This window comes from Gigantopelta aegis, chromosome 2, assembly GCF_016097555.1.
Source record: "Gigantopelta aegis isolate Gae_Host chromosome 2, Gae_host_genome, whole genome shotgun sequence".
NCBI classification, from domain to species: domain Eukaryota; kingdom Metazoa; phylum Mollusca; class Gastropoda; order Neomphalida; family Peltospiridae; genus Gigantopelta; species Gigantopelta aegis.
Genome location: NC_054700.1, coordinates 31,838,804 through 31,857,796, shown reverse-complemented (window position 1 = coordinate 31,857,796; position 18,993 = coordinate 31,838,804). Strand labels below are relative to the sequence as shown.

The following is an 18,993-nucleotide window of genomic DNA, read 5'->3' as shown; positions in this document are numbered from 1 at the left end:
TAACACAGGGCTAGTGACAAATGCAAAACCAGTAGCCCGATGGGCTAGTGGCTTTAAAAAAAACAAAAAAACACTGCTAGCTCATTATGTTTTTCCTCCACTGAGGTAAGTTTGATAAATGTTATTCTGACATTAGTCATCGCATAACATCAACAAATCAATAAGTATATATTAATATTCAACTTGAACTAGATTTCTACAAAATGCAGCAACAAGAAGTTTCTATATCGTCAATTACAACAATACACAATACAGACTTTGTTTTTGTTTTACTTTCCATTTTCATGGACAGGAAACACCCTTAATAAAAAGTGTTTTGAATGATTGTACAAGTCATGTGTCAAATTATCGTGTTACATTGTATTGTGCATTTAATTCTTTTGTTTGGGGTGGTTAGAGAGAGGAGTTTGTTAAGTATCAAACTGGCATGCGCTCATTGTGATGAGGGGGCAGGGATGAGGTTAAGCAAAAGCAAAAACGGGACAATGGTTTAGAATCAAATGGGACAAAACAGTTTTTAAAAAATTTAAAAAATATTAATTTATTTTTGAAACTTTATTCACCTCTAAAGGTCGAGATAATTTTCACAAAATAATACTAAAACAACAACAATTTCTTTTTTTTATACTCATGTACATAAAAAAAAGAGAGAGAAGAAAACAGGTACTATAGGGGTTGGGCTCCTTCAAAAATCGTTTTTCAGCCATATATAAAGTTTGTTGTAATTGATTAGCAATTTGGGCTAGTGCTTTATTTTGGTGGGCTAGTGGAATTTACAAACCCACTAGCCCTGTGGCTAGTGACTTTTAAAACAATTAGTTATATCCTAAATAGACTGGTTCAGTGTAAAGCCGTGACTAGACTGGTGTCCACCTGATCATCAGTGTCTTCATGTCGGCGTGGTCGTCCTGCTGCACGTCAAACTTGCTGGACAGCGTTATCGAGATCTCCGTCTTCGCCAGCATCACGCGGAGATTTTCATTCAAGTCTTCGTCTTTCGTCAGCTCGGTACCTGAAGCAGAAAATTATTATTGATTTGAAATACGTGCTAGTCAGATGAAACAAGAGTACTGCTAAAGCAATAAATGTTCACCATCAGTCCCAACAAATGTTCGTATCACCTGAATTCAAGGGCTATAACTCTGTGGAAAATTATCTGAACAGTATAAAACCATACACATAATTTTAGCTAATTATTTTTTCCTCTTTTTTAAAGAGTCACAGAAATTCTCTTCAGGTATTTCAAAGTTAAATATTTACACACAAACAACAAGCACTTTAGATCATATTACAAGTCAAACAAGTCAGGACGTTGTAGTCTTAGGTGCATGGCCTAGGAGTAATTAGATCACTGACAGATTTAACTTTAAATTTCTTTGTTTATTCTTGCTTCATTTAAAATACCTTTTATTCGCCTAATTTAGATGATTCACGAGACTGATGATGAGCGAGATAAAACCTGTGTCAATGCACAAATCTACAGAAACCTCTCATCTGTGCATGTGCGACTCACCCAGAAGGTCATCTATCGTTGGCACCTCACCGAGATCTTCGAGTAATTCGTGGAGGGGGTCGTTATGGTCAGGAGCAATCACATCCTGGTGCTGCAGTAACAGCTGAAACAGAAATTACACAAACTGAAGAAAACGGGGATAGTTTTTGTCTTTTAGTGAATGACCTCCCCATGTCAATGAACTAGTCAGAATATCCAAACAGCTGAATGGCTAGATTCTTCAAGAATACCCATTGCATGTGATATCCACTTCTTTCTTTCTCTTTCCGTGAATATTTAATCTGATTTCTGACCTACAGCACATTCCCCTCCATCCTTCATGTTAATAGACTGGTCTGAACATCCCAACGGCTGGCTGTTTGGCTAGATTCTTCCAGAATACCCATTGCATGTGGTATCAACTTCTTTCTCTTTTCATTAATATTTAACCTGACCTCTGACATATGGTGAGCCCATTGGGCAATTTCTCATTCTGGCCAGTGCTCCACAACTTAACAAAGGCCATGGTATGTACTGTGCTGTCTCTGGGATGGTGCATATAAAAGATCCCTCACCGGTTAATGGGAGCCATCATTCTGGCTACCCATCACTCCCCATATTGAGTGTAATTTTAAAAATTAAATACTAATGCTCAACATGGTTATATCTTAAACGGCTCACGATAATCTAAAGTCCGAACCACATTGTTAATAACTATGCTAAATTGCTCTCCTACCTTTAATTACTGGCAGACTTCCACCATGTTTTGTCCTGACAGAAATGTTGGGTAAAAACCATTACATTGACACATTCTACATACTAGATGGTCACTTATATCAAATGCGCTGAGATCTCTTAGGACAAATTGCATGTAATTTTTTACCAGCTGCCATTTTGCTTTTTTAGGGAAGGGAGGGAGGGAGGGAGGGAGGGAGGGAGGGAAAGATTTGACATAATGTAACAACATCATCATGTTATGGTGTAAAACAATTATCATGCCATCATATTAATTATGTCACATACTTCAGAAAGTCCCACACCTCTTGAAGAGTATGCCATAAAAAAGCAAAATGGCAGATGGCAAAAAATTACATGCTTTTTGTCCTAGGTGATCTCGGTACAGATGAACTCAGCAAAGTCGATATCATGCCCTACCCGTATTGTAGGTAACATGGTTATATTTTAGCATGTGGAATCTGTCTTTTTCACCATTTCTGTCTGGCCACAAAATTATAATGGTAATTAAAGTAGGAGAGTACTTTGTTGTAGTTGTTAACAATGTTGTTTCATGACAAGGTCTTGCGTTATGGTACCTGATGTGTCTTGACGACCTCCTGTACGGAGATGTAGATGCTTTTGTGATCATTGTCATGTCGGAGTATTGTGATATATATATATATATCATATCACACCCTACCCGTATTGTTACACCTCTAGGAGCTGTAGTACCTGATGCGTGTTGGAGTACTGTGATATATATGGGTCGTTCTCAGAAAAAGTGGTCCACAAGTGTGACATGGAGGGTTAAAAAAAAACTTTTTACAAAGGGCCCATAAATATATATGATTAAAACCATGGCCTTCCAAGAACATATTTTGAGAGAGAAAATGATAGTTGACCCAGTCACTTTTTTACTAGGGTTCATAGTATGTAGTGACTAGCGCAATATTACGGTTGTTACATGGACACCAAACAGTATATACAAAAGAGCAACACTAATTGTTAAATCATTATTTATTACATCAGCTGTGTTCATTGGCTTATTAAATGGTGTGCATTTAACAATTGCAATAAAATATCTCAATGGACATGATCTAAGTAGCTTAGTTTTGTGTCCAGCGCTTTAGCGCCAGCAACCGATAGACATTTGACATTTCTGCTATCCAATTTTTTAATCCAAGCAGATATATATTTGGGTCCTTTTACAAGCTATACCACTCCTATTTTAACAAAAGATAATCATTGTATTTGTTTGAATATGCTTTTAGCTATAATTAATGAAGTAAATTGTGTTATGGTTGTTACGTGGACACGAAACCACAGTCATTGGAATTAAAAAGCAGACATCAGATATCAGGGGAAAAAATGCTGGCCACGGGAGTTGATGGTAGGTGGTGTGATGCATTCCACATTCTCTGCTGAGACCCAGGCAATGTCCTCACTGACAGGAAAGCTGTAAAATGACCCTCTGTTCCGTAAGAAGGTCACCTGTATGTCCCTGCCATCAATCTGGAGGACCTAAAAAATACATTAAAAATACTACATCAAACAAATTATATAATTCCTTATCTTAAGCAATTCAAAACTCTATTTAAACCAGAGCTACACCCAAATCTGAGCACACTTTTTGAGTAATTTCAGTCAGTTCACCTTTCAATTTTTTTATTATTTCCATAATTGTTACGCAAAATCCAATATCACAAATATATGACACAGAATATTTAGTATATTACTTACCATTCCATTATAAAATTTGGCCTGCTGCTTGCTTCCTTCTGTACCAAATTTCACATTCACCCAGCTGCCATACTGAAATCTGAAAGAAAAAAGTAACATAACTTTTATGTTTCGAAGTGTTAGTTTACAATTTGCTTCACATGTAAATCGTCTTTCCAAAAGATCGGATTTATAAATAAATTTGAAATACATAACTTTAAAGATCTTAAATTGTATAGATTTCATAAACGAACCTGGCTGCAGAAGCATCTTGGGGAACTTCACTGGAAGCCTGGTCCTTTTCAATTGTATCAAGAGAAGGAATAGCAGCAGTCGCAAGTTGCACATCATCACCCACTGAAGAACTCAACCGTGAAAACTGAAATAATAAACAAATTTCACAGTGACTCTTAATACGAGTAAAATGCCTGTGTGGTTTAATAATATTAATAGTAATCAACATTTAAACAGAAAGGAATTAATTATAGCTACCAGCAATCAATGTTAAATTGTTTTGAAAAAACAGCATACAACCAAAAATCAATCTACAGACAGTATGGGAAAGAGAAGTGAAAAAGAAGACAACTTTTTTTCAAATTTATATACTTTTCATACCTGTACTTCAGTTACTGCAGATGGACCCGAAGACTGAACATCATCAGCATCAGCAGGTTGAGTAGGCTGCTGGTGGCTATCCGGTCGCAGGACATGGGATGACCAGGGTCCAGCTGTTGCTGTGGAAATGCAGTCCCTATCACCAGTCTGGCATGCTAGGCAACAACAAGTCAGCTCCCTTGTCAGGATTATGTTCTTTTCAACAGACTTAACGGAGTGGAAGGAGCGTGTTCCAGGAACTGTCTTCACATCCCTGTCCATTCGGTCTCTTTTGACATCTCTTTCCCCAACCCAAAAGAAGGAGCGCAAGAAGTGGATGCACCCTTCACTCGGGGGTTGTTTATTGAGGGCTGAATTTGAACAGTAACTGAAGAGGTCTTCAGCTGAAGCTATAATGACACTGCCAGCGGCAACAGCAGAGGCAGCATGGTGCTTGACCACAGCACTCTCCCCATCCGAGGGGCCTTTCCCGTGTCTTGATCCAAAGAAGTGGCGCTCTAGAGTGGCATCAAGGTCAACCACGGCTCTGGAGATGTCGGAGAATGGGCCTCGACTCTTGTACTGTGAACCACAGCCATCTGTCCACTGAACGATGTGACCGACGGTCAGGCCTCGTTTCTCCCTGAGGTGTTGTAGGGCTTTAATTGTGAAGCACTGGACGGCATGGTAGTCATGTTTTTTATCACTGCTGATAAAGACCAGGGACTCGGTTGTTGTATCTTGGCAGACTGGACATCTGTAGTATGTAACGGTAGGGTGCACTGTCACGAGCTCATGGTGCCAGTGGGCCGCCTGCACTTCCTGTTGATACATGCAGGTAAAATTTTCCGCGAAGTCCATTACCATGCAGATGGTGTCAGCTGGAAATGGGAACTACATCTTTAATTTGCTTGAATTGGAGATGCTGCCAATCTGCTCGAAAGAGGTGTCCAGACAGGAAGGCAACCTCAGTTTTCAATTCTTCCATGAGATCAGTAACCATTCCCCTCTTGGTGACTAGGACTTTCCGGTTAACCTGCTTTCCATTTGTGGTCACAATTTTGTTCTCCCACCGGTGCCAACTCAGCTCCATAACATGCTGCAGAAGAGGACGGGTGTGTTCATCAAGTAGATGGACACCGCACAGGTTGCAGACACGATATGCACAATTCTTGTTTGTGGCGCTACACGATGAAATCCTCACTGCATCCCTCTCATGCTTTATGTTACAGGTGTATACCTTCTGTGCTGCAACAACCTTGTTCAGCGTCAACAGTTTCAATCCCACATTGGTGCAGTATTCACACAGGCACTGTCTTAAACGTGCCTGTGCCATTAACTTCACGTTTGATGGTCGACACTTTGCAAATGTAGAAAAACTGACGCTAAGTCCCGTTTCTTCAAAGCGCTTGTGAAGATCGCGGAGAGGTTGTGTTAAGAGCAATGTGCTCTTCCCAGTCTTTTTACTGACACGTTTTTGGTCAGGCAGTTGTGTAGCTTCCTGCTGAAGAAACTCAGCAGCTTTCTTCTCTGCTTCTTTCTTAATTCCCATAGGCTTGTGCTTAGGCTTTTCATGTCTTTGCAAGGTTTTTCTGTTTATGCCGAGCAGAGAACTCCTCATTCTGTAAGAGCCACCCCCCTTGCATACACTGAGAAGAACACGGCGAGTCAAACGATTACCAGAAAGGTTTTTGCAACGTAAACGATGCACAGCTTTGAGGAACAGACGTCCCATATGCTGCTCTTTATGTTGTTTCTCCCCCTGAAGTAAGTTCAGTTTCTTAAACAGTTGTTGCTTTCTTGGCGAAGATTGACTCACTAGTGCTGTTACAGTCGACACAAACTTTCGTGGACTTTTAGATAGGGCACATCTAGCTCTCTGCAAGGCTTTGCGCTGAGCAACCGGTGTGCGACTTTCAATCAATTCGGTATCCATCTGACCGTTATCCGTTTCACTTGGAATGGACGCTGAAATTTTCATCCGTTCAGACTCCTTTTTCTGCTTGTAGAATTCCCTCCTAGCCTCTTTCTTTCGTCTCTTTTGCTGTGGGGTCATTTCTTCTCTCTGCTTCTTCTTTTGTATTCGCCACTTCTCTCTTTGCTGATTGTCGGCAGCAATGTCCTGTCGGGTCGTCACCTTTTTAGTATTTTCCTTTTGTTTCTCCTCCTTTCGATACTTCTGCACTCTTTCTCTGGAAAGAATTTTTTCTTTTGCCTTGTGCTCCTCTGACCTAGTTTCTCGAAATTTCTTGCATTTTTTCCTGTTTTTATCCAAGTAATCTTGGTATTTTTCTGGATTTTGGTTTTTCATTTTCACTCTCCATGCTTTGACTCTCTCTGCATTTGTCATCCTGCATATTGGAGGGGGAGGTAGGAGTTGTAGTGGGGACTCTGGAGCCTGCAGCTGTATTTCCTTGCATATTAGGCGGGTGGATTTGCGTGAAGATGTCATCTATTTAATTTAAAAAAACAAAACAATATTAACAACACCCTAGCACAAAAATACATCGGGAAATGGGTGTCAAACAAAAGGTATTAATTAAACTGTTTTAAAGACATATTTTATTTAACGACGCACTCAACACATTTTATTTACGGTTATATGGCGTCAGACATATGGTTAAGGACCACACAGATATTGAGAGAGGAAACCCGCTGTCGCCACTTCATGGGCTACTCTTTTCGATTAGCAGCAAGGGATCTTTCATATGCACCATCCCACAAACAGGACAGTACATACCACGGCCTTTGATATACCAGTCGTGATGCACTGACTGGAACGAGAAATAGCCCAATGGGCCTACCGACGGGGATCGATCTCACACCGACCGCGTATTGAGCGAACACTTTACCACTGGGCTACGTTCTGCCCTTAAACTGTTTTAAAGGCTAAATCAAACAGCACATAGCAATGAATAATAATAATAATAATATACAACACCAGTATAATTGTGACTTTTCTACTTACACAATCAGTCAAGTTGCTTTCCATGACAAAATACTGAAGTTTTATTTATAAAAAATAAAAAAAAAGGAAAAAAAGGAAAAAAAAGGAAAAAAAAAAAAAGAAAGTTTAGCATAAAATCAATAAGCATGAAATTACTTATTATTTGTTCAATCATATCAAACTTTGACTCGCGTAAACCAACTAGAAATAGCATCGGTACACATTATAAGCTTTATGTGTACGGTCGCTTCACAGACACGGGCGAATGTTGTGTCCAGTAACGAACGTATATTTGGTCTACCGCACACGTTCGTGTCCTGTATCGACCATTACAACTATTGGCTTTGTTTGCTAAACTTACGAGATTACCGTTTTAATTTTGTATATTAATATCTTATAATGATAAAAAATACATCCACTGTGACAAAGACCTACCCTACCTTTTTTTTAAACTTGATCGAACCCATTTTTTTAAATAAAGCCGACAATTGTGTAAAATTTACTATAAGAAACAAAGCTAACTCGTTCACAAAACCTGCTAAAATTTCGATATACAATTATTATTATTTTTTTATCTCAACGACACACGTCAAAAGTAATAACATCTGAACATTAAACAAAATCTAAATACGAAAGAAAATAATATATCAATGATAATCTTACCTTTCCGTGAGATAATTCTTGATCACGTACGGTCGTTACATGGAAATTTTCTTGAAGACACCAAACATATCACGTGGGTTTATACTAAAAAAAAATATTTTTCCCGCCAAAACGTTTACTTCTTTCCAAACCGCTAACCACGCGCGTATGAATACACTTGTAAACTAGTGCCAGATACTTTTACTTTAAAATGTATCGATTATTTCTTATGCATGGTCGTTTCATGCAAAAATGGACACCATACTCGACCCTAAAACTTAACGATTATTTACCGTATCATTAATTTCGCAATGATGGCCAAAAATAGGACATTCGTGTTCTGCCATGGTCATTTCCGACATAGGTGTGAAAAAATAGTTCCCAGTAAATGTGTTTACTGTAAAATGCGAGTTTTAATGTTTTCGTTCGAGGTGGACACGACGAGTAACGACCGTTACAACAAATTTATTGTATTCTAGTTAAATAAATATAGATAAATCAAGCAAAATGTGTGCTAAGAGTAGTACGAATACTTCTTCCAAATGGTTCTGTGTTGTATTTAAACCAAACCATTGTGTTTAGTCGATGTAATTGCATCGTGTTCAACAGACCGGTCAGCATGTCACAAATCGGCCATGTTTTTTATACATCATTTTACCATAATTCTTCAGTTTACAAAGAAACAAGACCACACAAGTTGTTGATTTTGTTTATCCTGTCTCTTTATTATACCATCATCATGACACAATTGCAAGTTGACCAATAGCATGAAATAAAAAAATATTACGATCTTTCAAAACGACCAAGCCATAACGAACCACCTTTTCTGAGAACAACCCATATATATATCATATCACACCCTACCCATATTGTTACACCTCTAGGAGCTGTAGTACCTCAAGTGTGTTGGAGTACTGTGATATAGATATATATATCATATTACACCCTACCCGTATTGTTACACCTCTAGGAGCTGTAGTACCTGATGTGTGTTGGAGTACTGTGATATATATATATCATATCACACCCTACCCGTATTGTTACATACCTAGGAGCCGTAGTACCCGATGTGTGTTGGAGTACTGTAATATATATATCATATCACATCCTACCCGTATTGTTACACCCCTAGGAGCTGTAGTATCTGATGTGTGTTGGAGTAATGTGATATATATATCATATCACATCCTACCCGTATTGTTACACCTCTAGGAGCTGTAGTACCTGATGTGTGTTGGAATACTGTGATATATATATCATATCTCACCCTACCCGTATTGTTACCCCTCTAGGAGCTGTAGTACCTGATGTGTGTTGGAATACTGTGATATATATATCATATCTCACCCTACCCACATTGTTACCCCTCTAGGAGCTGTAGTACCTGATGTGTGTTGGAGTACTGTGATATATATATATATCATATCACACCCTACCCATTTTGTTACACCTCTAGGAGCTGTAGTACCTGATGTGTGTTGGAATACTGTGATATATATATCATATCTCACCCTACCCGTATTGTTACCCCTCTAGGAGCTGTAGTACCTGATGTGTGTTGGAGTACTGTGATATATATATCATATCTCACCCTACCCGTATTGTTACACCTCTAGGAGCTGTACTACCTGATGTGTGTTGGAGTACTGTGATATATATATATATATATATATATCATATCTCACCCTACCCGTATTGTTACACCCCTAGGAGCTGTAGTACCTGATATGTGTTGGAGTACTGTGATATATATATATATCTTATCTCACCCTACCCGTATTGTTACACCTCTAGGAGCTGTAGTACCTGATGTGTGTTGGAGTACTGTGATATATATATATATCATATCACACCCTACCCGTATTGTTACACCTCTAGGAGCTGTAATACCTGATGTGTGTTGGAGTACTGTGATATATATATATCATATCTCACCCTACCCGTATTGTTACACCTCTAGGAGCTGTAGTACCTGATGTGTGTTGGAGTACTGTGATATATATATCATATCTCACCCTACCCGTATTGTTACACCCCTAGGAGCTGTAGTACCTGATGTGTGTTGGAGTACTGTGATATATATATCATATCTCACCCTACCCGTATTGTTACACCTCTAGGAGCTGTACTACCTGATGTGTGTTGGAGTACTGTGATATATATATATATATATATATCATATCTCACCCTACCCGTATTGTTACACCCCTAGGAGCTGTAGTACCTGATATGTGTTGGAGTACTGTGACTTATCTCACCCTACCCGTATTGTTACACCTCTAGGAGCTGTAGTACCTGATGTGTGTTGGAGTACTGTGATATATATATATATCATATCACACCCTACTCACCCTACCCGTATTGTTACACCACCCTACCCGTAGGAGCTGTAGTACCTGATGTGTGTTGGAGTACTGTGATATATATATCATATCTCACCCTACCCGTATTGTTACACCCCTAGGAGCTGTAGTACCTGATGTGTGTTGGAGTACCGTGATATATATATATCATATCTCACCCTACCCGTATTGCTACACCTCTAGGAGCTGTACTACCTGATGTGTGTTGGAGTACTGTGATATATATATATAATATCACACCCTACCCGTATTGTTACACCTCTAGGAGCTGTAATACCTGTATTGTTACACCTCTAGGAGCTGTAGTACCTGATGTTTGCTGGAGTACTGTGATATATATATATCATATCACACCCTACCCATATTGTTACACCTCTAGGAGCTGTAGTACCTGATGTGTGTTGGAGTACTGTGATATATATATATATGTCATATCTCACCCTACCCGTATTGTTACACCTCTAGGAGCTGTAGTACCTGATGTGTGTTGGAGTACTGTGATATATATATAGTATCACACCCTACCCATATTGTTACACCCCTAGGAGCTGTAGTACCTGATATGTGTTGGAATACTGTGATATATATATCGTATCATGCGCTACCCGTGTTGTTACATCCCTAGGAGCTGTAGTACCTGATGTGTGTTGGAGTACTGTGATATATATATCATATCTCACCCTACCCGTATTGTTACACCCCTAGGAGCTGTAGTACCTGATGTGTGTTGGAGTACCGTGATATATATATATCATATCTCACCCTACCCGTATTGCTACACCTCTAGGAGCTGTACTACCTGATGTGTGTTGGAGTACTGTGATATATATATATATAATATCACACCCTACCCGTATTGTTACACCTCTAGGAGCTGTAATACCTGTATTGTTACACCTCTAGGAGCTGTAGTACCTGATGTTTGTTGGAGTACTGTGATATATATATATCATATCACACCCTACCCATATTGTTACACCTCTAGGAGCTGTAGTACCTGATGTGTGTTGGAGTACTGTGATATATATATATGTCATATCTCACCCTACCCGTATTGTTACACCTCTAGGAGCTGTAGTACCTGATGTGTGTTGGAGTACTGTGATATATATATAGTATCACACCCTACCCATATTGTTACACCCCTAGGAGCTGTAGTACCTGATATGTGTTGGAATACTGTGATATATATATCGTATCATGCGCTACCCGTGTTGTTACATCCCTAGGAGCTGTAGTACCTGATGTGTGTTGGAGTACTGTGATATATATATATATATATTATATCACACCCTACCCGTATTGTTACACCCCTAGGGGCTGTAGTACCTGATGTGTGTTGACGACCTCCTGCACGGAGATGTAGATGACCGGTTTCGTGATCATCGTCACTTCAGAGTACTGGTCAACGTTGAACTTCACCTCCGGTTCCTCAACCGCACACGCCTGCAGGCAGTACTTCCTGGGAAAAGAACACAGTGTTAAGACACATTACAAATATACTAATGTCGAACTAACAAGCATTCTGAGAGTACTGCTAAACCAGTACATGTGCCCTACCCGGCCCAGCAAATTGTCATATCTTCTAAAGTCAAAGGTCATAACTGTGGAAAATTAGTAAATCCCCATGATAGTTAAACTTGATCTGTATCAGTACATGATAAAGCTATACATACAATTTCAGCTAAATATTTTGAGGCATTGTAAAAACAATTCCAGAAAACTACTTGTGATGGCCAGCTGCACAAACAGATAATCAAGACAGAAAGATCTGGAGGGGACTAATAAGGGAACAAATGGTATTTATGACAATGGCCCCAAAATATTTACTTTAAAATGCAGTAATATGTGAAAAGTAGGTCATCAATCATCGGCTATTGGATGTCAAACATTTGGTAATTGTGACATATAGTCTAAGAGAAGAAACCTACTATATTTTTCCATTAGTAGCAAGGGATCTTTTATATGTACCATTCCACAGACAGGATAGCACATACCTGACCTTTGATATACCAGTCGTAGTGGCACTGAGCCCACCAACAGGGATCTATCACAGACTGATTGCGCATCATGAGTGCATTTTACCACTGGGCTATAGCCTGCTCCCATTCTGTGATACCCGTGCTCCTAGGTGATGACCTGGTCACAAGTGCCATGCCATCCAATGAAGAAAAGCACATCAAAATTGATTGCTCTATGACATACAAATTAACCTAAGAATGATTTGTCTGTGATGCACAAGTTAACGACAAGTGTTTGGGTCGTAAATAGGTTTCAGTTGGAAAAGATGTTTAAATTTATTTTAAATAAATTTTTTGAGGATATGTAAGAAACAGCGTACTACATTTGTGTCCGTAAGATACCATTATCTTACAACTTGTTTAAAAATGTGTCCAACTCGCTTTCGCAAATTAAGATACGTCTTAAAGCAACTTGTAAGATGAATGGATTTTAACTCATGAAGTATTCTCTATTTATTCAAAGACACCTGAGCACAAAGTTTAATCATTACGTTACAAGGTGCTGTTACATACTTGAATTTCTCGTGAGACACTCGAATGTAGTCGTTCATACTGGACAGGTAGGAGCTCTCGCCACCAAATCCCTTGTTGGAGGCAGCAAACTGGAGAATCTTGGCAATCGAACCCAGGTTCCTCCGCTGGTCATTCGACAAGGCCTTTTCTGCTCCCACACTGATAATGTCAAAGGCATCTGGAGCAACAATGGCCGAATTGATGTAACGGTAATACAGCAAGTTGCCCACAATCTGAAAATAAATGTAATAAACATTACTCGTGTAACAGAAAATTTGGCTGTTGGGATGTTCGGACCAGTCTACTTACATATGGTAAAATGCCATTTGTTAGAGGTCAGGCTAAGTTGACAAGAGACAGGGGATTCCAATAATGTAGTAATTTTAAAGTTACCTTCAAAATGTCTTTCTCCGGTGAGTCTGGAAACTGTCGAAACAGCGCTTCCTTCATCACCTTCGCCATGTAGCGCATTCCATACCTGAAACAACATGCATGTGGTTTCATTGGTGATCACAGAACATCACGCAAATAAGTAATTAGTTAACAACATGTACGTGGTTTCATTGGTGATCAAAGGGGCAGGACGTAGCCCAGTGGTAAAGTGTTCGCTTGATGTGTGGTCAGTCTAGGATCGATCCCCATTGGTGGACCCACTGGGCTATTTCTCGTTCCAGTTAGTGCTCCACAACTGGTTAACAAAGGCTGTGGTATGTACTATCCTGTTTGTGGGATGGTGCATATAAAAGATCCCTTGTTACTAATTGTAAAGAGTAGCCCATGAAGTGGCAACAGCGGGTTTCCTCTCTCAATATCTGTGTGGTCCTTAACCATGTCTGATGCCATATAACCGTAAATAAAAATGTGTTGAGTGCGACGTTAAATAAAACATTTCCTTCTTCATTGGTGATCACAGAACATCACGCAAATAAATAATTATTTAATTAATTAATAACACAGTGAATCCTGTATTAAGCAATGCATGTTTAACAACACTTCAGCACAAAGATTTAGATTGCCAATTAGGTGTCACATTCTGTATTAAGCAGCCACCAACAGGAATGACATCTAAAAGTTATAATCTGCTAGTATACGTTTATGACTTTGCTTTAATTGGTTATCATAATCAGTCAATAGAAACAGTGGTTGCAGGATAAAAGACACAAACAAGGAATTGCAATCTGATTACACAGAGGGTTTTTTTTAACAGTAACTTACGGGATTTTGTCGAGGGATCCGAGGATGGCCGTCAGGAAGAGGTCGGTGATGTCCTGCAGTCGTTTGATCGACTCGGAGATCTGAGCGACAACCTCTTCGTGCTTCAAGGCCTGCTCCGTGGAGACGTCGTATGGCAAACCACTGAAATATAACACCAATACGTTCGTTATTTATAACAGTTAAACTAACAGAGACGTCGTATGGCAAACCACTGAAATACAACAGCAATACGTTCATTATTTATAACAGTTAAAGTTAAACAGAGATGTCGTATGGCAAACCACTGAAATACAACACCAATACGTTCATCATTTATAACAGTTAAAGTTAAACAAAGACATCATACGGCAAACCACTGAAGTACAACACCAATACGTTCATTATTTATAACAGTTGAAGTTAAAAGTTAAAGATTGCTTTGTTTAACAACATCAGTAGAGCACATTGATTTATTAATCATCAGAAACTGGACGTAAAACATTTGCTAATTTTGACATATAATCTTAGAGAGGAGAAACCCGCTATATATTACAATTAGCAGTAAGGGATCTTTTTCATGCACTTTCCCTAACAGAACAACACATACCATGGCCAATGATATTCCAGTTTTTTCCTATCCAGTCCGACGATGGCTTTACTGTGGTGGTTCGATCCCGTGATGCCAGCAACTCAGGTGAGCGCTTTGTTGATTGAGGTAGAACCCAACCACCCTTTTTGATACTTAAACTGACTTTAAAATATTGCATTACCGGCCTCGGTGGCGTCGTGGTTAGGCCATCGGTCTACAGGCTGGTAGGTACTGGGTTCAGATCCCAGTCGAGGCATGGGATTTTTAATCCAGATACAGACTCCAAACCCTGAGCGAGTGCTCCGCAAGGCTCAGTGGGTTCGTGTAAACCACTTGCACCGACCAGTGATCCATAACTGGTTCAACAAAGGCCATGGTTTGTGCTATCCTGCCTGTGGGAAGCACAAATAAATGATCCCTTGCTGTGCCTGTCATAAAAGAGTAACCTATGTGGCGGCAGCGGGTTTCCTCTAAAAAACAGTGTCAGAATGACCATATGTTTGACGTCCAATAGCCGAAGATAAGATAAAAAATCAATGTGCTCTAGTGGTGTTGTTAAATAAAACAAACTTTTTAAAATATTGCAGTTAATGCGAGGTGTTCATTCAGCTTGGGCCAGGATTTAGCTCAGTCGGTTGAGTGCTCGCTTGAGATGCTTGTGTCACAGGATCGAACCACCTCGGTGGATCCATTCAGCTGATTGGGTTTTTTCTCGCTTCAACCAGTGCACCACAAAGGCCATGGTATGTGTTTTCCTGTCTGTGGGAAAGTGCATAGGCCTATAAAAGTTCCCTTGCTGCATTAGAATTTTTTTTAGCGGGTTTCCTCTGACAAGTTACAATTATCAAATGTTTGACATCCAATAGCCGATGATTAATTAATCGATGTGCTCCAGTGGTGTAGTTAAACAAAACAAACTTTTCATTCAGCCCATAATTTTTATCATTTTGTCTGGTTACATATTTCTAAACAAACTGTACACCAAATAGCTGACACATTTTCTGACAAGCTTAAGTAGGCCTACTGCTGTCTACAGCTTGCATCAAGATGTTGTTTTTGGTATAAAACACTGTACATGTATATTTCGTATTTTGTACCCAAGTTGAAAAGTAATCATTTGTTACTGCCTTCCAAAGCCACACAATGTCATATAACCTATTTTCAGATTTATTTTGCCACTACAAGCACAATGTTCACAACAATAAACCCTCATTTGTTTTCCTTTTTTGGGGCCAAAAATGTATTTATTTATGTAGTAGTCATAATAGCTGTTGATGCATGGTATTGTGGTCTATTAGAGTGCGCCGTGCGGCCCAATACCTCTGACTTCAGCACTCGAGGTTTCTGTTAGGGTTACCTCACCCTTAGTCCATATCAGTCTAGCCTCTACCCATTGACCAGTCCAGGTGTCCCTAACAGAAGCCAAAGCTCCTGCTGGCATAGCTCTCTGGGTCACTGAGACATACAAGCCCTCTCACCACGTCGAGGAATGGACTATGAAGGGGATTTATTTACAATTTTTACCATATTTGAAGCCCTTTAATTCTGCTTCTGTTCAAGATATAACATTTATTTTTCTATCCACAAGTTGCCAAGTATACTGGACATAAAACACAGATGTTTCATATTTTGAACAAAAGTTGAGAAATAAAATAATAATAATAAAAATAAATAAATAAATAATAAAACGTTGTTGGTATCCATGATGACACGAGTGAACAAACCTGGTTTTGCCGGACTGTGACTCGGTCTGGTTGACCCACATCTTGTAGACCTCGACGGGGTTCGTGTTGATCCGCAGGTTCCGATCCTCTATCACCCGCGTGATCAGTGGGTTCAGCATCTCTCGCAGCGCATTCTGACCACGCTGGTTCCTACACATACGCAACATAGAACAAACTGTGTTAATCGGCAACTCACATAAGTTTGCAAATTTATTTATTTTTGTTCATACCCAGATGAATGTAAAAGAAATAACAGACAGTCCATATAGTTAAGTATTGTCTGTTATTTTCTTTCTGTTCATTAGAGTGCGAACGGAAACAAATCATCCGTAAACTGTGTGAATCGGCAAAGACGTTCTCACATAAGTTTGCAGACAATTGTTTTCATACTCAGATAAACGTAAAAGAAACAACAGACAATCCTTATAATTAAATTTGAAACATACTTACTAATAATGACACTGAAAAGTTCATATTTTACTTTGAATATTTTTGGGGGGGTTCTTTAAACAATAACACTCAATAAAACAAATAACCAATATAAAGTGACATCATCAGATATTCCCTAACATTGTATTTATAAGTGTTTTTGCCATCTACTATTATTTTTATTTTATAAAATAATATTTCATTTATGTTATTTTGTAATTCAGTATTAAATAACTATAAAGTGTTCATTATTCCGGTATGTCATACACAATAATCAAAGTTCCACATCAAAGGTTGCCATGACAACACGGTACCTGTTGAAGCCAACAATCATCTTGACAACGAGCGGGTTTCCTGTCACAATGTCCGTCATCTTGTCCACCTTGGATCTGAAACACAGACAACAAGATCACAATCCAGTTTAGATGTAGTACAAACTACAATGTGGTAATTCCAGTAGAACGTAAATATAAACATCAAATATTAAAATGCAAACAAGTCTTAATATGTACTGTTCAATATTTATGTAGGGTATTTAGTGGAATGTAAATATAAAAATCATATATTAAAATCAAAGTCAGTCTTAATATGTACTGTTCAATATTTACGTAGGGTATTCAGTGCAATGTAAATATAAAAATCATATATTAAAATCAAAGTCAGTCTTAATGTGTACTGTTCAATATTTATGTAGGGTATTCAGTGGAATGTAAATATAAAAATCATACGGTATATTAAAATCAAAGTCAATCTTAATATGTACTGTTCAATATTAACATATTGTAATTTTGATAAACAAAACTATAAAACTTGGCTTAATAACAATGATAAATTTTATGTGAGGACAAAACTGAAATAGCAACAATAACAAAAATGTTAAAAAGCTTTGTTTAAAATGTTCTAGCAGACAAGTTTTTAATTTTTTATTCTCAATAAAATTAGAACATATTTTAGTCATTAAACATTAACACACATTTTAATCATTCAAAATTAAAATATTTGAGTCATTCAGAATTAAAAATTTATTAGTCATTTAAAATTAAAATGGTGTGAAAAAAATCATTTGTTAGTAAATATGGCATCATAAGACAAATATGTTCTGGATCCGGGGACTGTTCTTTTTATTGACTGAAAACATATTTTAGTGCACACTGAACAAAAGGACTGGGCACATGTTAACTAACTTATGAGGGCCACTTATTTATGTAGCAGGTACGCAATTTACTGTGCTAATATACAGTGGGTTTTTCGTACCACTACTGTATTTGTAATTGAACTCCAAGCGACAGCACAATTAAAAATGATTACATGGGAATTTAGGATGTAATGAGTGTGGGGAGGTGAAAGCTTCACTTTAATATCAGCTGAAATTTCATGCAAAATGAATTATTGACTTTATTCTGAGTTTCTTGGGTAGTCGAAGAACCATGCATCTTAATGCCCATGTGATTAAGTCTCAAAACAGCTTCAACTAAAATGCATGCATTTTAATTAAGAATAACAGCAGACTATTTAGGGATTAGATTTAGTTCGACTGTAAAATTAACAAAATAAATAATATATGCCCAATTAATTTGACACAAACGTTACATGGCTCCCTAAATAAATAATTATTTTAACTGGTAAATATTATATGTGTACAGATATGAAAAACAGCTCATTATGGCTATTTGTGTTTGTTGTTTAATTTGGTTTGAATGATTTAAAACTTTCCATCAAGTGTGAAAAACAATTCTTAAGCATTGCCGTTTTAATTAATTCTAAAAATGTGTCAATACAATAACACAAAATATATAAAACAATATTAATTTTAATAAAATTACAAACAAACCAAACGAAATACAAATAATTGATTAAAATCATGGGTTAATCTAGATAATTAATAAAAACAATTTAAAATATTTGAAAATAAATTTCTGACAAACACATTACAGCTTTACTATGGAGAATATTATTTCTTTATTTACTTTTTTGGGAAGGCATAAATAACAATTTAAAAATAAATAAAATTATAAATTTGTGTAATATAGGTTGAAACTTAAACAATAC

The 18,993-nt window shown here is 38.0% G+C and overlaps 2 protein-coding genes across 5 annotated transcripts in view; both read right to left on the bottom strand.

Moving 5' to 3' along the window:
• LOC121383755 (ras GTPase-activating-like protein IQGAP1) overlaps positions 1-18,993 on the bottom strand; it is a 133,068-nt gene that overhangs the window by 17,028 nt on the left and 97,047 nt on the right. For all 4 annotated transcript variants that reach the window (XM_041513854.1, XM_041513862.1, XM_041513868.1 and 1 more), the window contains 8 exons: positions 17,259-17,333; positions 16,516-16,665; positions 14,224-14,364; positions 13,402-13,486; positions 13,009-13,241; positions 11,804-11,936; positions 1,514-1,616; positions 874-1,012 (listed from right to left, as the gene is read on the bottom strand). In XM_041513854.1, coding sequence (XP_041369788.1) covers positions 874-1,012; positions 1,514-1,616; positions 11,804-11,936; positions 13,009-13,241; positions 13,402-13,486; positions 14,224-14,364; positions 16,516-16,665; positions 17,259-17,333 — 1,059 coding nt within the window. The remainder of the gene's footprint in view (positions 1-873; positions 1,013-1,513; positions 1,617-11,803; positions 11,937-13,008; positions 13,242-13,401; positions 13,487-14,223; positions 14,365-16,515; positions 16,666-17,258; positions 17,334-18,993) is intronic.
• LOC121383783 lies at positions 3,029-5,399 on the bottom strand. The gene is made up of 4 exons (XM_041513881.1): positions 4,544-5,399; positions 4,183-4,307; positions 3,950-4,028; positions 3,029-3,730 (listed from the first exon to the last, which is right to left on the bottom strand). Exons 1-4 carry the CDS (start codon positions 5,387-5,389, stop codon positions 3,566-3,568), a joined length of 1,215 nt encoding a protein of 404 aa, XP_041369815.1. The 5' UTR covers positions 5,390-5,399; the 3' UTR covers positions 3,029-3,565.